The sequence below is a fragment of the Epargyreus clarus genome, unplaced genomic scaffold (genome assembly GCF_041222505.1).
Source record: "Epargyreus clarus isolate Ecla_fem2 unplaced genomic scaffold, WU_Ecla_fem_2.2 ptg000012l, whole genome shotgun sequence".
NCBI lineage: Eukaryota > Metazoa > Arthropoda > Insecta > Lepidoptera > Hesperiidae > Epargyreus > Epargyreus clarus.
In genome coordinates this window covers 11755661-11776199 of record NW_027332220.1, presented here as the reverse complement: position 1 = coordinate 11776199, position 20539 = coordinate 11755661, and the positions used below count along the sequence as shown (strand labels likewise).

The following is a 20539-nucleotide window of genomic DNA, read 5'->3' as shown; positions in this document are numbered from 1 at the left end:
CATCGGAATACGAGTTCATTTCGAGAGATTTAGCTTCTTGTACTTATATTACCACATATGTAGGTAACTACATTGTAAAATTAACTGTTTGTTTAAGAACGCTTGAGTAACCGAGTAGGTACTGTGGCATGTTTAGATGTTTATCAAATTGTGAATGAATGTTTCTTTTTTTTTGTTTTCCACACCTATTTATATTTTTTACGATAACACTTTTGCGCAAAATACTACATGTATTTCAGTTCTTATTATGATTATCACTGTAAGTTTAGACGAAGCAAAGTATATATATTCATAAGCAACTTCAAGGTATTAAAAAATCTACAGTATATATTATTTTGTTTTATACCGAGTCTATATTTTACAGAAAATAGTTAGAAATGCAAAAATCTAGCAACATTACGTAAGGCACTTGTCGAGTGTTGGTGCACACGTCGCCAAATTTCCCCGCGAAGGTAAAAACGTTATGCGAACGCGGTAGTTTGTAACTAAATTCGATAATCAATTTGCAGCTCCACTGAGAACGGCCTCGCATTTATAGTAGATACAGCTCTGTTATATTTTCAAAACAGTTGGGTATTTTTATATTATAATATTTTATTAAGGTGTTATTAGATATATATTATATTAATTGATAATTAAAATATTATCTTCAATGCAAGCAATATAATAATACAAGTATAATACCTAATTTTTTTCGCTAGGTTTTAGTTTTTGCGCAATAAGTTAAAAAGTCTGAATACAATATTTTGAATACCAGCGAAAAATATATTTTGAAATTAATAATCTAGTATAATTTAAACATAAAAAATATGTTTACAGAAACTATAAAGTGAGACAAAATTTTAGATCATTTTATTCTGCATTCACTTGGCGTCAAAGCCACCGAATTTCCATCCTAATAGACATCGGATATAAATTCGGCACTAGTATCAGTCCGTAGGGGCTTATTCGCATAACTTTTAACGATAGCAAAGTTTTTTAACGAAATAAAGGAATTTCGCACGAACTGCACGTACGTAATGCAGTTAGTCGCACCTGATCGTCTGCAGTCTTTGTGTGGAGCGTAATTGATTTAGAGGGGTAACTAACGGGTACTGGCTACACTACAATTTTTGACGTGGGAGAAATGGGAGTTGGAATTCGAAAGTCAAAATTAAGCGATGCCATTTTGCATTTTTCGATAGTGCCTTGTTTTTATGTAAAGCAAATGAGATAAATTCATTTAAATTGTCATTACCAACGTATTATATTGTTACCAGATATTTGAAAAGTGACGATTTTACCATTTCTTAACATAATGTATTGGAAAATTCCTTTTAATACATAGTACAAAACATACATATAGTTTAATACATTTTTGTCCACTGACAAATAAAATCGCAATTTCCTTATCTGTATAATGAATCATGGGAAAAACAAAAATCCAAAACATCCTCTAGTGTTTCGATAAAAATTGTAAATGTTAGTTTGTGTATAATTTACCGGTTGACAATTTTTCACGGGCTCCGTGACGTGTCATTAGTGCATTGATTTGCATGGCATGTTATTGATTATAATGGCGATTGATTGCAGGCAAGCACGCTATGCGCTCGATAGGTATACGCTGCAATTGTCCATAATAGATTAAATATGCATTTATAATCTGTGGACTTTGTAAAGCGCGGTATTGTGTCGTGTAGTTTCATTTTATTATTGATATTAAATCTATTTAGCTTGATGAGTCATTATTTCTGAAATAAAGTACCACAGCTTTTTCATTCATCACGTCATGATACGTTTTAATACGTTTTGGCTTCATAAAATTTATCATCTATGGCTGTTACAGACAAACAATAACCGATATGCAGATAACACAATCGGGCGGGGCGTGTAATTTGCAATTTTACGGTCACATAAAGTCTGTGGAGTTCATTTACGAGTTTTCTGAATTGACCCTAATTTAACGTGCAACAACAAGTCATTCATAGCCTCACATTAATCCTTACTAATTATGCAAGACAGGGAGCAAAGATGTAAAATGGACGCTCACAAATCGCATCTAACTGACAAGTTAAACAGCCCATCTTGCGAGACAGAACTGTGAATTATGTCCCGCTTTCGCTGAAGGTACGTATGTAATTAATTACGACGAATAATATGTAGGGATGCACTTTATTTCCTATAAACTGTCCGGTCGGACTGACTCAAATTGGCGGGATTCTGGGGATCTGTCGCCATTTTTGTAACTTCCGCTATGTAATGGATAAGGTTATTTCTGTCTATGTTGAGTCTAAGTATCCAGCAATAATGACAGAAATTAAAAGTATTGTGTGTTATAATGTGGGTATACGAAAGTAGGTATGTACCTAAATATGATGCCATTACAACAGAGTAATAAATTTAATATTAAGACATGCTCGTACAGTGACTGTATTCTTTGGACTGATTGTTGATTTTTTTATAATTGAGCCGTACAAATTGTGTGGACAAACATAATACATGTGCTCCGCCCGGGTACACATCACTCGTGATTTATTTGGCAAAATATCGAGCGTTCTGCTCCGATTTAAGACGGCATTTGCAAATGCGACGCATTCTTCGGTTCGTAAACGATTGTTTGGTTGAAAATCGAATGGAGTGGGCGGTTGGACGTGTTTATGTGACAGTTGGCGGTGTGGACGCGGTCTTATTCTAATAATTGTGGGTTGCTCGATTGTCGGGTAATGAGTAGTAGGCTTTATTGGTTTTGGCCCTTATCTATATAACAAGGCACACTTCGTTTTGGGCTATGCGCCACAATTTTTGTTATATTTGCTTGTGTTTTTTGCTTAAATTAGTTTTTTCCTGCTATTGTAGTTACATTAAACCCAGCTTTATCGACGGACAAATCACCTTAAAACAAAGAGGTACTGCAGAAAAACGATCAAAAGGAGAGTCATTCATACACGATGCCAAAATTCTTCGAAGTACAATTATGTCCTTAGCACAATTACAGTTTAATAGCCTCGACTAAAATAAGATAGTGCTAAATAATCGCAATCAACTCATCTTGCATCTAGTGCGCGATAATAAATTTATTTTAAAGTGTGCGTATTTAAATGTGCGCTGGACAACGCCTTTTATCTGTTTATGTGTTCAGGGTTACCAACATTAACATTTTGATCTGTCAAGATAGTGGTGCACTCGTATGGCGGTATACACGGCCAATTTGTAAGAGTCCGCTAAAATTGTAAATATTTTTCTACAAATTATCGCCCATGTAAATCATCACAGGCGCAGATGTTGTAAAAATAAGAAACTCAAACTTGTCCTGTCGCATTAACTGTTCGCAACTTCTACCGATAATAAACTTTAGTTTTTACAGAAGTCTTAGTAGTCAAATAAAATAAAAATATGTCTGTGGATTTTAAAAGTTTAATAATGCATATAATAAATGCAGTTTAAGTGAATTAAAGTTTCAATAATGCAGTGTAAGTAATCTCATAAGTGAATGGTTTATACAAAGTATTCTAATTTATAAATACTTTGGGTAAAAGGAACTTATGAGATAATTGATAAGAGTCGTATGGATATACTGGAATAATAGTCACATAAAATTTCGATGGAATGGAATAATAGTCACATAAGATTTTTCCAATGAAGTTAGTTTATCATTAAGATTTAATTTGAAATGAGAACCCTAACAAAACCTAATCTAACAGTGTGCAAGGATGCCGTTTAAATCCGCACATCGGGTAAATTAATTAATTGTTTTATTTGTGTTCTGCTTGGAACGCGTAATGTTCCGGAATCGTCCCAATGACTGGCCGTGGGTGATCCAAAGATATCCAGCTTAATAGATATAGTGGGCTATATTGCAAGAGTTCAGGACAGTTGTTGCTCGTTATGTTGGTCACAATGTGCAATGCAAATGGAAATGATTCCTTGTCGCGTGTTATGTTGGTAGCACCTTAATAGTATTTAAGTGTAAAATTTATCTGAATTTAAATTGATTCGGCTTTGCATTCAATTTCTATTCGGCTTTGCATTCATTTTAAAATCACAGACCTGTGATGTTTAAAATCCGTGAGGTTATCTTTTAGTAAAATAAAATTACACGACAATTAATATTACGGATTCAATGATTCAATATGAAGTTTTTCTATACAGCATACGTATCGAGAGGTACTTGTTTTAATACTGTTTTTACAAATGTTCCAAAACTGAAAAACTGATAAATATCCTAATCTAGTCTTACTCTTAATAAATAGGTATCTAATAATTCTATTAATTATTATTCTTAATAAGTAGGTATCTAAAGTAGCTATATTTGTAAGTTGCTATTCTTTGTGAGCACACTCGTTAATTTTACAGATTTATTATGTGTCTAAAAGTTATCATGATTGTTGATAAGTTTGAGTATCCGGCGATCGTTAATTATTTTTTGTCCTTAAAACCATTTTCATTAGAGCTAAAGTAGCAAACAAAGCAATAAAATAAAGGAACGGTCGTATTAATTACGCGGCGATGACATTCAATCGTACTGATTAAAGCGAACCGGTGTAAAACGTTGTTAAAAACGATAATTACTAATGAAATACACAACATAGTCATTGTAAACAAACAAAAGAAGGATGCGTGCGAGAGGGACGGCATGCGTCTGAAGGTGTCGTCTCGCTCGAGTCGTTTATGCGAATAGCCGTAACAATTACTTCGCCGCTATTATCCCGGACAGTCGGTTAGGTATAAAATCATAAAGTATATAATGAGACACGGTATTATAATCATAAATATGCCCGTAAAGAGGTCTGATTGCTTCGTCGGAAGCCATCAAAGCGGCCGCGGGACGGCGGGCATTCTTGGCGAAATAATTTCTTGACCCCTACGCGCTCGCCGCTACTCGCCAACAGATGGCGTTACGCGTACATTGTTGCTCGCATACCGAACTTTTTCCGCTAAACTTTTTTCGAGTTATTTCAGCATAAACGCTCTTTAAACGGCTATTTAGTTTTTCAAAGGCGCTTTCTAAGTGGCTGCCGGCGGGGGCGTTTTTGCTCGAAATGTCTTTTGTAGTAGGTACTCGGTAATAATTGCGCAGTAAATTAAATGTCTGTCTCAGTCATTGTAATTTCATAATTGTCGGCGTGTAAGCTTCGTTTGCGACAGGATCGCGCGTGCAGTGTTAGCCCGCGTTGCAATACATTAGAGCTTAAAAATTTCCTCCTTTCGCCACTTACCGATAGATGGCGTAACTTGTCTTTTGGAATCTTCCTAAGAACTAAGTACTTAAGAATTTGCGTTTGAAAAACTTGTAGATTTATAAAATACGTAGGTACTCATTATTTATATTAATTTAAATAACTCGTAAAACTGGTTTAAATATTTTACATACAGAATGTTTATTAACTTTTTTGCTTGAATTTCCAACTTTTTATAAGCAAACACGACTTATACTAACAAATCCCAAACGTAGTTGTAATAATGTGTTGAAATATCAAAAACATCGAATACAAAATCCCTATAATCGAGTTCAACTCCCAGAGGTTTCATCGAATAATCATTAGGTGATTATCCGGCTGGTGGAAAGTTTGTAATTTATGATATATCGAACTTTTCGCCAGTCGTGTGGTGTGTGCTCACCCTCGCAACTGTTTTTGTTTGTTTTGATAATATATTGGTAATATATTATATTATAGGTATTGCATAATAAAACAAATTTCACATACAATTAATGATATGAAATTGCTTATGATGTTAAATTGTTATTTTTTCAAATGAATGTTTGACTTGAAAAATATTCAGTTTGTAAGTAAATATTTGGTTAGGTCTTTATGATATTAACAGCAAAGGCGCGTAAAAACTTTATAGAGATTTTTTGTTCTTTTTTAAATTTATACACTTGATTTTAAACTTATTTTAAGCGTAGAATTTAAATAAACACTTAAGTACGTAGTTTGTTGTCAAAATTAGCTAACAATATCGAGGGAAGTACATTTAAATACTTATTACCTATTTATTTTTAATCTATTTTAAGCAGTTGTAAATATAGGAGCTCTACTTTATAGTTTGTTTTTAATTGTCATTCTAATAAAAACAAAGGAAATATGCTATTATGCCTTAAGCAAATCTTAGATCTAGTACGCATCTACACTTGTTAGGCTTTTAATTATTAATATCTGTAAACAAGGTTTTTGTTTTGAAATTACATTTTGCGTTTTTGTTGTAAAATTACGGCAAAGACGCCGGTGTTGCAAGACAACAAGATTGTATGGTCTAGTTGCCTTTGCGTGTTTAAAAAACTAATTTATCGTTGAAAAACTGACAACACATGTCTTGGGTTTTTACTTTCGAAACTGTTATTTAGACGACACTTGCCTTTTAATAATAAGGTTGATACCAATCTTTAATTGTGATCTATTTGTTGAATTATGGTTACGTTAATTAATTATTCGGCGGTTTTAAATTTGTACTAGCCACACCACTTCCTTTATTTTTTCATGTAATTGAGGTGTTTTATATTATTTACATTTTTTTATGTTTCCCAACTTAGTTTTTAGGCGCATCAATGCTTATGTCTGACTATGTGTGGGATCCTTTCGAGTTCTAATTAATATAGGGATACTTTTGAATTATAATCATCGTAAAAAATATAAATATTAAACGGTCTCGGATTACTTTTAACGAAAAAAACTACCTACTGTAAAAACTATTACTTACTTATAAGCAATAGGCAATTCCTTTTTAAATGTCGAAGTAGCAAGAGCTATTGGTAACCTATTATCATCATTATCAAACTATTAACGTCCCACTGCTGGGCACGGGTCTTTTCTCATAATGAGAAGGATTAGGCCATAGTCCACCACGCTGGCCAAGTGCGTATTGGTAGATTTCACATAACTGAGATTATTTTTTTTATAATTCTCTCAGGCATGCAGGTTTCCTCACGATGTTTTCCTTTACCGTTAATTAATTTCTAATACGCACATAACTTTGAAAAATCAGAGGTGCCTGGGATTTGAACCTCGGATCCCTCGATCGAAAGGCTGAGTTTCTAAGCCACTAGGCTACCACTGCTTTTTTGCCTATTATCATATTATAAAGTGTTATTCAATTGTACTCCAGTGTCGTGGAAGTTGTTGGAGCTATCTTCGTCCATTTGTGTTCGATGGTACAGTTAATACACTTGCGAACTTCCAACTTCGCTAAACTTTCGTGACAGTCGACCTGCCGCCGAAGTGCATGTGGTTTCCAAAGTTAATGTAGAGACCTACAGACCTGCGGTACTTGTCATAGCTATTTCTTTTGATATGTCATTTGCAGCAAACTTTTGTTGTTCCAAGAGTTATTTTTTGTCATTTGTTAGCTGCCAAAGTTGAATTGTGTTCTGGGCTAATTTAGGTACTTTTCACTTATCTATTCTATACTGTGATATTTTTCATAACAACTTTTTACAAAACATTTTTTTTAAAACAGTTTTTATAAAAAATCCCGAAGCTTAATAGTTACTTATCTAACTTTAGCGACGGTACTTTATCTAGCAAATTGATTGACAGAGGTCAAGCCACGAATCCATTTGACCGCTGGTCGCGTGACTCCAGTTTTTGTAGGTTTTGGTGCTAATCAATCACCGCTGGATTGACAGAACAAAGGATTATCTGAAGAATTAAATGGAATTTACGAACTGTGCTAAATGATCAAGTGTCTATTACACAAATGCAAACATAGACAAGAATATCACTAACTAGTCAAATTGAGCTATTTTTTACCTTCAAATTGTTTTAAATATGTTTATCGTACAAAGTGCAAACCATAGAAAAATGGATCATTAGTTAATATTTTATGTAATCTATGGTTTAAAAACAAAATTATGTCAATTATATGCACAAAGTGCACATAGACGAGAGCATCACCAAATAATACCATAACGAAACTGTTTGCTGTTTTGGTTCCATTGCACGCAATTTTCTAGCAACTTCCAAAATGGACAAAAGCCCAATTGAATATTAAAATTTGCTTAGCGCTAACCGAGACAAGAGGAGCAGTAAAGGAGCATCGAGCAACTTCGGGCGTAAAGCCTTTGGCGGTCCTGCGCTGCCCGATAGTGGCCATTGAAAATAGATTTTCACGCTACGCTCCAACCGCTCTCGAGAGCCGAACTTTGTCCAAATATTGCCGTTAAGCCCGCCCGCTTACAATTCTATACGACGTTCAGTCTTGACTTTTAACCTTTGTCACATTACTGATAGATGTGGATGGTCATGTTTTTCGGAATTAATATACGCAGATTTTTATTTTTTAACTACAAAACTACAGATTAATTACTCAAGATGTTTTTTTTTCTATTACAGTGTCATATATGTGGACATAGACAACTTCTTTTGAATGACAGACAGACCCTTCAGTTTCTAAACGAAAATGCAACGGCAGCACAGTGCTGCCACCTTCTATTCCTTCTTTTCTAAATCTAGTTATTTGAATTGCAATAGCGAAGGTTTTTGTTTCTCCGAGTGTTCTGTCTTTTCGAATTAGTGACGTGTCCCGCGTCTCGCTACTTCAATTAGAACCGTCTCAACGCTCACTACAAAGAAATAAGGCCGAGTTTTAAGGAATTATCGGTTTATTCGAGCGCATAACGAAAGAGTATACCATTCCATCACTGAACCGTGGTACCAGTAATAAGAACAATAATTACAACTACCATAACTACACTTAATTGGACCGAAGGATTAAGTGAATAAATAATTCTCGGTTACTTACACCGAAGCTTAGTTGGCGTGAAAAAAGCGGGCTTGCTATCTTTCAATGTTCATCATTTGATATACGTTGATAGGTAACCGATTTATTTGTCGGGCGTTCGGAAATTGAACGCAGTCACGAGATATCGGCTTTTAAATTTAATATTTACAACGGACACCGGCGATGTGTTGGGATCGTTAATTTTAAAAGAAAGTAAGAATTTTGAATAACGAACTTTTTTCTACGCGCCCAACGGACATTGCCTGTTTCGAACATACGTCTTAGTTGAAAAAAGTGCAGCTTACTCAAACCTTTCGTTTTCCTACATTTATTAAATGTCTACAGTGGCACGTACTAATTTATAGTATTAGTAAATTATTTTTTGCCGCTCGCCGCTACTGTGTGTTAACCTTTAATTTTGTTATTGTTTTTTTAACGAATGTTTTGTTTATGGAAATGCGTTCGATTTCGAACGTTGAGCTGTTATTCCACGATTTATAGTTTTAATTTCTTTATGACCTATCACAGACAATAAATAATTAAAAAACTAAAAGAGAATTAACCACAGATCTTTCTAGAAGTTTCTACGTGTATAGTAATAAAATCTATTAGTGGCGTATTAGTAAAAAAACAAATGTTACTATTGTGGTCGCAGGTCACGTTTCGCGGGCCTTTTATGTTCCGATTTGGTCATCAAATTAACAATTCAAATACCATGCGAACAACTATTGAGACATCGTCAATGTGCCTGATTTTAGATAAAAAACGTGAATGCGTAGTACGTGCGCACATATTAAACATTTGCCTAATCTTATAGCTTCTTTTGCTAATAACGGGGTTTCTTAGTAAGTACCTAAATTAAATTTGATTTTTTTAGAATAAAAGGGATATTTATTTGGGAATTGAATACTATATTTCCAATATTAAAAACAATAGCCGTGCAACATGATTTCCTAATAGCTCCCATGAAGCCTACATACTCGAAGCGCAGGAGGGGAAAAAACTAATAGGCGAACGGTAAACGCCAATTCCCGCCTTTAGTTAATTATGAAATGGCTTTTTTGTATTTTTTGCGTTCGGGTCTATTACAAATAGTATGGGCGGCGTACTGTAATTGATTTTATTGCTCGCTTATATAATCTGTGCGCGCATAGACAATTAAGTTTTTTTCTTCTAATGAACAGCTATGCTATGAGGTGGTACTAAGTACCCTTTTTATGGAAAACCTCGATATTATATATTATTAGTTGTATTTCCTATCGGCCGAGTATTAGAAAATAGAACTAATTTTCTAAGAATATTTAAAACATTAAGAAATAGTATTTTTATAGGACTAGGTATTAACCTTATTTATAAGGGAGGTTTATTTCTCCACCACGGTGTTTATGATGATGATACTTAGCTTAGATGTTTCTTAGCATACAAATATAATATTTGGGTATTAAAACATGTGTTTTAAGGGAAATACCTTGTACCTATTACATTTTCCAAAAGTAATAAATAATACATTTTCTAAAAATAAAATTCCAAAAATTTGGTAGTACAATTAAAAACATTAGATCTTTCAACATTAAACGTTGTACCTAGCCTGTCCATTTGCCAATACTAACATCCCACTTCTGGGTCCATACATATCAAGGCAAAGTTTTACCGTTGCTTCAGTGCAAATTCATGGAGGGATATGTTTACTGGTTTGATCCGGATCAATGGAGGGATAAATTTGAATTTAGATTAAGTAGGCAAACGGTAGACTTCCGTATCATTACAGCAAGTACAGTCAGAGCCATAAACGTGGGAATGTGAGACAAAGAGTTGTGCAACGGACAGGACAACTGTACGTTACGTCGTGGGAAATAGGGAAAACGCTAAATGACATGTCTCTAATGCCATGCCTCCCTAATAGCCACGTTTCAATGAGGTATTAGTGAACAACAGCTCGATACTTCATACTCATTGTCTGGTTGAATTAAGCTTAGAATCAAATCTTGCTAGAAAGTAATAGGGTTAAGGTTGTTTAAAGGTGGAATCCTTTGTAGTTCTATTGTAGCCACAATTGTTCACTGAAATTCCCTGAATTACAGGTGTCAGTGAAACAAACAAAGATGTGTGTAAAATTATTGTCACTCAACAGAATTCTTAACTTATAGGTAATTTGGATGGTCGCTTGTTCGAGGATCGAATCTAGAACCTTCTACATGATTAACCGGGTGGCGCTGTACTGTATCGCACTTATAAGAATGAAACATTATTTATTTTATCTACTTAAAACCTAAATGAAACCTCTCTTAAGACATGCTCAGAAGAAAACCAATATTTATATTTAGTTCATTTGTTTAGATGTCATTTAAAAGTTAAAAAACATTTTAAGCAGCATCATTAAAAACAAAGAAAGTAACGGTTCCGCAGTAATCAATGGGCAGTGTTGCCATAATAATGGAGTATTGGACAATGCGTGCAGCAACACCGCGGAAGAGCGTCTTCCCACGCGGTTGTGTTGCGTGACACCTGTCTTTGCTTTTGACTGTACTCGTGAAAAAATAAATTTTGATTTATTTTTGTTTTTGACAAAGGACAAACAAAAGTGCCATGCTAGTTTTTTTTATAAAAAGTTCTAGACGCAAGTTTAGTTTTTTTTTGGCGGGATTTTCAAAAAAATATTTCTTGTGTTACTTTGCTTCAAATATTACTAGTTTGACCTTTATTCCTGTAAGATAATTATGTCGTGAACATTTGTTCTAAAGGACGTAGGTAAAATAACTTACATTTGTAAATTTTAAAATAAAAAAGCCAATTGTATTGAGGGGATACGAGAAGAATGACCGCCGAGGGTGTGTTTAATCACTTCGAAAATAAAATGGAACCCAATTTCACCCCAAATGAAGACATTAATTTCATCGATGCCATCTTATGTCCGAACAATAATGTTAATTTCGTTTTGAAATAAGAAAAATGCGTCCCTTTTGAATTATCCCGCATTCGATCTACGAGTTCATCCCTTCACGGAAACAAAGGACACGCGTCTCTATTGTCTTTGGTAAATTTATACATGATTTGTCGTTAATCTGTTCCCTGCTTTACGTTTCTTTCTGTCCCTAATTAACTTTTATTTTTATTTTTGACAGCTGAACCTAATTCCGATGTAGATATTCATCTAATGTGTGTTATTATGACATATGTGTAATATTACACACGTTATTGTAAAAACATTGAATAATTTTGTGTATTGCGACTATTTTATGATCTACACTACTATTTTATAGCAATAAGACATTTGGTACTCTTGAAGTTAAGTGGTCACCATCGTTTGGACGTAAGCAATATCAGACACGCCAAACTATCGCTGGAATTACATACTGTAGTAGCTATCATTCCAATACTGTCTCAGTTTTAGGCGTCTCGGAATGAAAAGATTCTAGGATTTAGTTCACTTAAAAACTATCTTCTAAAATTTTTCGGAAAATATATTTTTTGCTCACGATGTTTCATTTAAAGAAAGCTATAATGAAATTTCAATACTAGCTTACTGCTGTTTAACAATTAGATGTAGTTTTCATTTGAAACATAAATAAAGCTTTACAAACAAATACTGAAGAGTATTCCAAGTTTATTTTTAGGGTGGTATAAATAGGTTCGTCACACGGGAGTGGTAAGACGCTAAGACTCGTATTGTTTGACCCTTCTCGTGTCCGTGACCCAAATCTACGGCAGTTTGTTGAGACGTATGAAACTCACGATTCTATATATTGTGCTACTTTTCTTTATTTTCAAAGTTGACTGATATATGTATGTTTCCTATATGTGACGATACTACGCTAAATAGTATTGGACTATCGTGGAGGAGTACGCTTCAGGTTTTTAAGAGATCTTGGTTCATAGAGGCAATATATTATCTAGATGTCATTAAGGACTTCTTTTGAATGTTTTTTATTTTTATGTCGTATTCCAATCTGGTGGTATAAATAAGAAAAATATTTTAAGATATATTTTTTTATGTACGAGTAAACAAATTTAATCTAAATTGATTAGATGTATGTCTATAAGCTACAGTGCCAATTTAACTACATATTGTCGAGGAAACTCTATCGAGAAAACCTGAGTTATGATAGATAGTTTTGTTTAAAGTATGTAACACATAATAACGTAAAGTAACACATAAACTGTGTCGTGACATGTACTTATTCGTTAAACATATAAGTCTGAATTATATGAAAGATTCCGTAACATATAAATACTTACCCGCTTAACATTATCTATAATACAATAAAGATATAAAAATTGCAGATATGAGTGATAATTGTTAAGTATTTGTTTAAGATAGTAAGTACCTCATTGGTTACGAGGCTCGTAAAAATAAAAACACGTCTTTATAATCGCAATAAAACAGTAAAATAAAATTCAAGGATCAAATAAGTATTGAGAGGATTATGAAATTGGCATATTAAATAAAATTATACCCGATTTTTTATTAGGTAGGTATATGCCGTATTTTTCTCATGGATCAAGTTTGACGCAGGTCGCATTTTTTACTTTAATCATTTTGAAAATTGTATAGGTACTTTGCTAATCGCGTCGACAGTCAATAAATAACGAATGCAATAAAGAACTTTGTCGTTAGCGTTTAAAGTAATGAAATAAGTTACATTTCCAGAGCAGTATTTAACTTAAGCGTTTTAGCTGTTCAACAGAAATCCACGATAATTCGTAACACCGAACGCTCGAACTGCACTCGAATTTGAAAACTAAAACAAAATGGCGGTTGCATTAACAAAAGCGACACGTATTAAAACTATAAATCGAAGTCGCGAAGTCTGGGAGGAGCTTGACCATGTCGCATCTACCCACCCCCCCGGGAGGGGACTCTAGGGGAACTGGATAAGGAGGTTTGGATGGTTGGCAGGAGAAAAAATAATAATAAAATAGTTAGAAACAAAAAATTGTGCGGGCTAGGGCTGCCGTCTCGCTCTAATTTTGAAACGCAATGTCGCCAAATGTGCCAATTGAGTGAGGATTCGGGCTTATAGCTTCCGTTGAGCGAAAGCAAACTAACTGCAGGTTACAATTAGAAAGTTCGTTACCCGAATCCTTCGTACCCTACGGAGGCAACCCTAGGTTAATGAAAGCGTTGCTGTTAAGTAGCTCGTGCGATTGGACAATCATTTCGTTGGGAAATGACTGATCTGATGCAAAAACTTGAAGCTTGCGAGCACCTCGATAGAAGTTGTGTAACCAAAAATATCTTTTGTTTCGCCGGTTAATCGCCTCGGGTCGCGTCTATCGCTGGATTCCTCTCATGATTGATGGTGCCTATAGACTCGACAAGCACTGATAAAGGGTAACGCAAACCGTTCGGAAGATTGACTTAAGGGGAGAAATTGATGGAACGCTACGTTCCGGCGTCAAAACATGCGGAATGAATGCTACCAAACGATCCTTGTAATTTCACTTCAATTAGCCACCGAAACAACCGTTTTTGCTACCTAACCGGCCATTATAGTTACGTAGCGCACCTCGAGGTGCTCAGTCAGTTCTTGCATATGCAAGATAAATGATTTTTATGATAGACTGAAATAGATTTCCCGTAGTGTAGAGTGATGACTCACGGGTTAATGTCCTGCGGATCTGGTGAAGTTGGAATAATAAAAGCGTTTTCGTAACGGCCATTACCGAGGACTTTATAGTTCGTATTGAGGAGCCCTTTGCGAAAGATAATAAATTTATTTCGTCCTATCGGCGGGATCTCCATGAAAACGTTCCCAGACGGTTTTCGGTGAAATCACAAAGATAGTTGCGGTAGTTCATTCAAAAAGCGAATGTGATCGTGATAGATACCTTTTTTGGGTATTAGTGACTTGAGCAGCATGACGGCGGCCTCGTCGCACGCCCACGCGTGCATCTTTCTATACGAGTCCCGTCCCTTCTCCGTCAGCTTGTCCCAGGGCTTCGGCTTCGAGAGCAGCTCCGACACGGTCCCCTGCGACAGGCCCAGGACGTATTTCGCGAATAGCCTCTGACCGATGTTGTGCACCGATAGAAGCTCTCGCACTCTCCGGCTTATGTGCAGCGTGTCGAGGTTCGTGTTCGCGTATTTGTCCATGTTGTACCGCAGCATCTCTTGCAGCCGTGCTTCCATGGGGTCGCCCTTGGGGATGAGGGAGTCTCCGAGGCGGCCGACGAGCGCGCCGGGCGGCAGCGGCCCCATGTCCTCCGCGAACCGGTAGGGGCGGTGCTCCTCGAAGCGGAAGGGGCTCGGCGGCGGCAGCGGCAGCGGGACGGGCCCGTTGTTGTTGTGGTGCGTCGTGTTGTTGTTGAGCGGGGGCGGCGTGCTGGGCCACTCCTCGCCACCTGCGGTGAGAGCACGGTTACGCGGGAACACGAGGAGGCGGAGGGGCTCGGGGGGGCGGGGAGGGTTCACGCACGCCCGTAAGCGTCGCAAGCGTTCGGCGACAACGTCCGAATTAATGCGTCGGCGTCTCTAGAGTTCGCATCGGAATTCAGGGGCCTACAGCGGTACGATTACGCGCGTCCGTGAGCGGCATGACATGGCGTGGAGGTGGTGGGAACTGGAATCCTCGTACTCCGCGCGTGATTCGAGTTTCCCGCGAGGTATCGGAAATCGAAGCGGACACGGACTAGCTACGGGGCGGCAGACGGGCTGCCGCGGTCGAATTGCACACGACGACAGAACTCGCCACCTCCGACCTGAGTTTATTGCATTTTTGATAACTTTTTTATATTACACGTATAAACTCAAATCGAAGATGTCACAGAGGATGAAGAAAAACTTGACTAATTTTGACTTTCGATTGATCGACTCGTTTGGTTAAAATCCAACTGTTAGGCAAACCAAGTCGCGAGTCAAGTCAAGTCATCAGCCAAGTAGACATACCTGGGTCACGTCGCTCGGCGCTCTCGCGCTTGACGGAAACGTCGCGTGGCGCAGCGGGCGACCGCAGGGGCTCCGGCTTGCGCTCCACGCGCTCTAGACGCTCTAGGCGGTCTAGGCGCTCTACTCGCTCTACTCGCTCTACACGCTCTATGCGCTCTACCCGCTCGGGAGGCCCGAGCTCCATAGAACGGAGGAGGCTGCAACAAAGGATGATTGGTTAAATGTGTGAAGTTGTTTGTTTTATTTGCAAGACAGTAATAATACATACTTTACATAAGGTACTTAAAAAAATATTGAGGACAAAACATGTTTCATTATTCTGTGACTCTTCAGTTTATTTCGCACATGTCGATTGGTTGGATCGTTGGTCAAGCCATTTCTGTCTTTCTTGGTGTGAATTATTTTCAAAGTGAGAATTGATTTAAACTATTGTCCACCAGGCCAAGTTATTTGTAATACACACGTTATTTCTAAAAATCCCAGCTATCATTTGAGTAATTTAATTACCTAACTATCCCTGCGCGATATAAATTTGAAAATGTACATAGATTTTCCTTTCATAATTTTATAAACCGATAATTAGGGACACGAGTATTATGATAGTCCATTAGACAAAAATGGGCAATTCATAAAGAAACGGATACGACATTATTACCCTGAGGTCAACCGGAAGGCGATACCTTAATAAATTGAGAGAGAGAATTGATTAAAACCATTCCAGGTGAATTAATTAAGCATTTTAATTAATAGGATATGCCGGTGTCCTTATTGGCAATATTCCTTTCATAAATTTATTGAGATTGAACCCTTTGAGGGGCGCAGGGCTATTAGCAGATAAGGGCCCCTCTGATAAGGTACATCGACTACCGGTTTCTGTGCCATGCAACAGATACTACAGAATTACAGATTATTGATATGTAAATTAATTTTAGATGTATTTTAAGGTCTCAATAGGTTGATAAATTAATTCCTAAAAGGTTATTTATAATACACCTGTAAAAGTAAATCTAAGCGTTTGTAATTTTTGTGTAAATACTTTTTTGACTACATCATATTGTGAAATCATGTTAAATGGGAACATCTTTAATATTTTTGGCTGTTTGTTTGTAATAAAAAAAATGGCACAACTTTAAAAAGTTAAGGGAATACTTAAATGTCATTGATAATTTTTAAGCAAAAACAATTTAGAGTTTATAACATCGGTAAATTAGCTTAGCGATTAAAATCTGTATATTTGTGTAACTGTTTAATGTGTTTTCGTGCAAAGAGTAGTTTGTCGTGATGACAGTGGACAGTAAGTAGGTACATCAAAGTATCCAGTCCATTGTTTCTTTCTAACCGAGCCCATAACTGGGCTACGTTGAAACGTCGCGAAAACAAACTAAACACCGCAGGTTTACATTTAAAATACAGCTCTATACGAACGCTGCTTTAGATGTAGAGAAAACTAAACCAAATGAATGTAAAGAACACTTGCACAAGGATTGCGTTCACACAAACAAACTCGTGTAGCAGCACATTTGCTACTTTTCGCTACATAATTTAGTTAGAGCGCACGGCGCACCCGACTAGTCGCCCAACCAGTCGACCGGTCGCCCGATAGATCGGCGCTCACGTATCGATTCGCTCCGGGCACCAGATTTTCACACTTCCAACAATAGGGTTGTACCTTAATTACAATTTAATATATCACCAATTAAACGTTTGATCGGGACAACGCTACCGAATTTAGGAGTACGTTCGCTTCATCTATTGTCGCGTTAGGGAGACTGTTTGCATTTGGCCGGGTGTGCGCAAATTTGTAGCTAGCGAAGGACTTTATTGGTACACTAAACGTTGAAATCCCGAGGTGATTTTCAGGTGCGATGGTTAATCGTTTAGAATGTTACGTATTAAGTGCAGTTGTTTAGTTTTCATGATTAGTCCGCACTCACGTTTCAATGTTAAGCATTTGAACAGGAAATAGAATGTGGACATTTAGTAGATAGCTGCTTTTATGGTATGGAACTTATCTGTAACTTTATGCATTTCATGTAATTTTTTTGATGTTAATGTCTGTTTATAGACAATTAGGTATAACTCCTAATTCATATATATTTTTCTTGAAGATTGGTAACATCTAATGCTTGATTGTCTTTGTTCTGGATTAAAGAATATGAACTGCGGAATATGAATTGTGGAATGCGCTTCCACCAAAGATTCGTGAATCTGACACTATTTCCGTATTCAAAAAGCGAGTTAAAGAGTATTATAGTTCCTTATCTAAGTAGTTCATATATATAATTTATATATAGTATATATATATGTATACATAAGTATTTATTTATATATGTATGTATAGTATAATATGTAATGTTATTTTAACATCTTTATATAAGTACACACAGATTCTACCACTCTGCACCCCCTATCCACTCACAGGTCTGCTGGAAGAAATTTCTTACAGAAATAAGCAGTGCCTTTGTACATACGATTTATTTATATGTTTTTTTCCTCTTGTATCTATATTGTGTGTGTGCATAAATAATAAATAAATAAAATAAATAAACTGCGTTTTCATTTCTTTATTTATAAATGCGAAAATAATTAAAACATTTTCTTTAATGTGACAAGGAAGAATATTTAATCAGGTTAATCAAAATGTTTATATCAGGTAGGTAATAGTCATTATAATAAGTTCTAACTTAAATTTTTAGCTCTACATATTTCACTGTACTCTAGTATAGTGAAATACTCTAGTATAGTTTATCTCTATAAAATGTATGAGATTTTTTATTCCATTTTAGTATCAATTTTTCGGTGGATCTACTTAACAATTTCTTTAAACAAGTCTCTTAGCCCTATCTAAGTTCCTATAATCTTTGTACATGTTGCTTACATAGGCACGTAAGTCTCGAAGATTGTAAGCGAAGTCCGAGCAAGGCTGAGCTTTCAGATGACAGCTTTTAACGTAACCCAGTTAAGGATGACAGTTATGTTCAGTGATAGCGCGGAGTTTTAACAGCTTGTGATAAGGACAAGGGAGCTGTGGAGAGAGTTCGTATAAAGTGCAAACGTGGTGGTACCTACATAATGGTCTGAAGCCTTAGTTCAAAAGGGGGCACCGTTGCCACATTTTTTCTATGTAATATATAATAAATACATTTTTTATTTTGTTGGGTGACTTTTATTAAAATAGGTATGATTACTAACAAAGAACATGTAGGTAGGTATAGGTATCTACGACCCATGTCCTTTATTTACCTTTTAAAAGTTTTGAGAAATAAAACAGGAAAATCTGTTGAATTAAAATAGTAGAATTGTAATTTTAAGCACGCATTTGAAATTTTAGAAGACGGAATTTAGAGAAAATCACTTTATTTTGAGTAAATTCTGAAGTGCTTCAAAACTACCAACTACCTATGTTAGTAGCAAATGTCTTAGAAAACATGACAAAATAGGTAAAAGTCTCTTAAAAAAAATGTTCTTAACGCTTTAAAAATATTCACAAATCCTCTCCATGCCGTCGCTGTTCTCTTTGTAAGCTTAAAAGCATCTTTGTCTTGTGTTAAGGCGGTGACACACTGAATATTTTAGTGCGAGCAGAGTGTGAGGGAGTTTTTGAATTAATTACAGAAACTCTGTTAGTGGTCGATCGGGGCGGTTGGAACGTGTGGTCGGTTTGTTTGGCAAACATCGGTTTGCCGGATTCGATGTTTTGTTTGAAGGACTCCATTCCAAGGTATAGGTATGATGTTTTTATATTAATAAAATGCGTTTAATAAAATAAATATGCAGGAACTCGTAAGGTTGCAATTTTTAAGCAGACTTTAAAATAGATTACCTACTTATTTGCTAATTTTTTTACAAATCAAAAATCTTTTTCAATGCATATTTTTCTCGTCAGGGGATAATTGTGTAGTATATTTCTTTTTATTTCAATTATTTTCAATGTTCTGAATTGCTTTGATTTTCCTTATAATATCTATAGGTAGGTACGATACATAATTCTCTAAAACAGACTTGCAAGGAGCAACAATCCGCTACTCGTAGGTAAATCAATATCGACTGGAATTCCGCTCCAGAAATATGTCTTTGAACTGTTCGGCGCCCCGCTCAGATAATTCATTAATCGTTTACACTTCGCCATAACTGTTGTAAAACAAGAGCTCTCACGAAATCCGAAGTTACGGCCGAAATTTCGGAGTATTTTCGGATATTAGTAATTTGACAGTTTAGCTCTAGTCTTTGTGGCTGTAAGCAAGTTAATAAAAAAGTTGTCAAATTCTTTAGAAAATACGTTGTACGAAATATATCTCCAGTTTTAATTATCATTTGGTTCAGTTAAAATTGTTGGCAATATAATAAAATACGTAATTATACGTACGCAAATAATAAGATAACCTTCAAGGCTGTACACGAACCATATCATTGGCATAATTATCGGAAAAACCTCAACAACACGCGCAATTTACAAAAAAAAAAACAAAAACGCGCGAATTGCAAGAACAAGCGAACCCGCAATCGAATTTGGAATGCTGTCATTTATTTGGCGTCATGCTTAAATATTTTTTGTGAAACTTCGAACAATGAGTGACGTCAGCCGATCAGCGTTATCACTCAAGTGATCGGTCGGCGATAACAGGAAACTCCGCCCATCGAACACGCTGACCAATCACGGACCGATCGATTGGTCAATACGAACGAGAACGCCTTTTAACGCATCCCACACTTCGAACTTGTTTAAGTTTCCGAACGATCAACAGTTTGGTTGAAACTAATAAGAGCGTAATGCCTAGTTGTAAGGCCGCACTCAATATTATTACTTCACCAAAATTATCTTAATAACCAAAGTATACCTAACTAAAATATTTCTACGTTTTCTAAGAGATTTACCTGATAAGTATAAGATTTTGGATCTTCTTAATAAGATAGGAATATGTTTATGTCTGTCGTTAAGAGACAAAGGCTGATGAAATA

The 20539-nt window shown here is 36.0% G+C and overlaps 1 protein-coding gene across 8 annotated transcripts in view; it reads right to left on the bottom strand.

Moving 5' to 3' along the window:
- cut (homeobox protein, cut) overlaps positions 1-20539 on the bottom strand; it is a 196354-nt gene that overhangs the window by 8693 nt on the left and 167122 nt on the right. For 6 of the 8 annotated variants that reach the window (XM_073078575.1, XM_073078577.1, XM_073078576.1 and 3 more), the window contains 2 exons: positions 15581-15777; positions 14524-15036 (listed from right to left, as the gene is read on the bottom strand). In XM_073078575.1, the coding sequence (XP_072934676.1) occupies positions 14524-15036; positions 15581-15777 (710 nt within the window). The remainder of the gene's footprint in view (positions 1-14523; positions 15037-15580; positions 15778-20539) is intronic. The other 2 variants (XM_073078581.1, XM_073078583.1) reach the window with 1 other exon arrangement.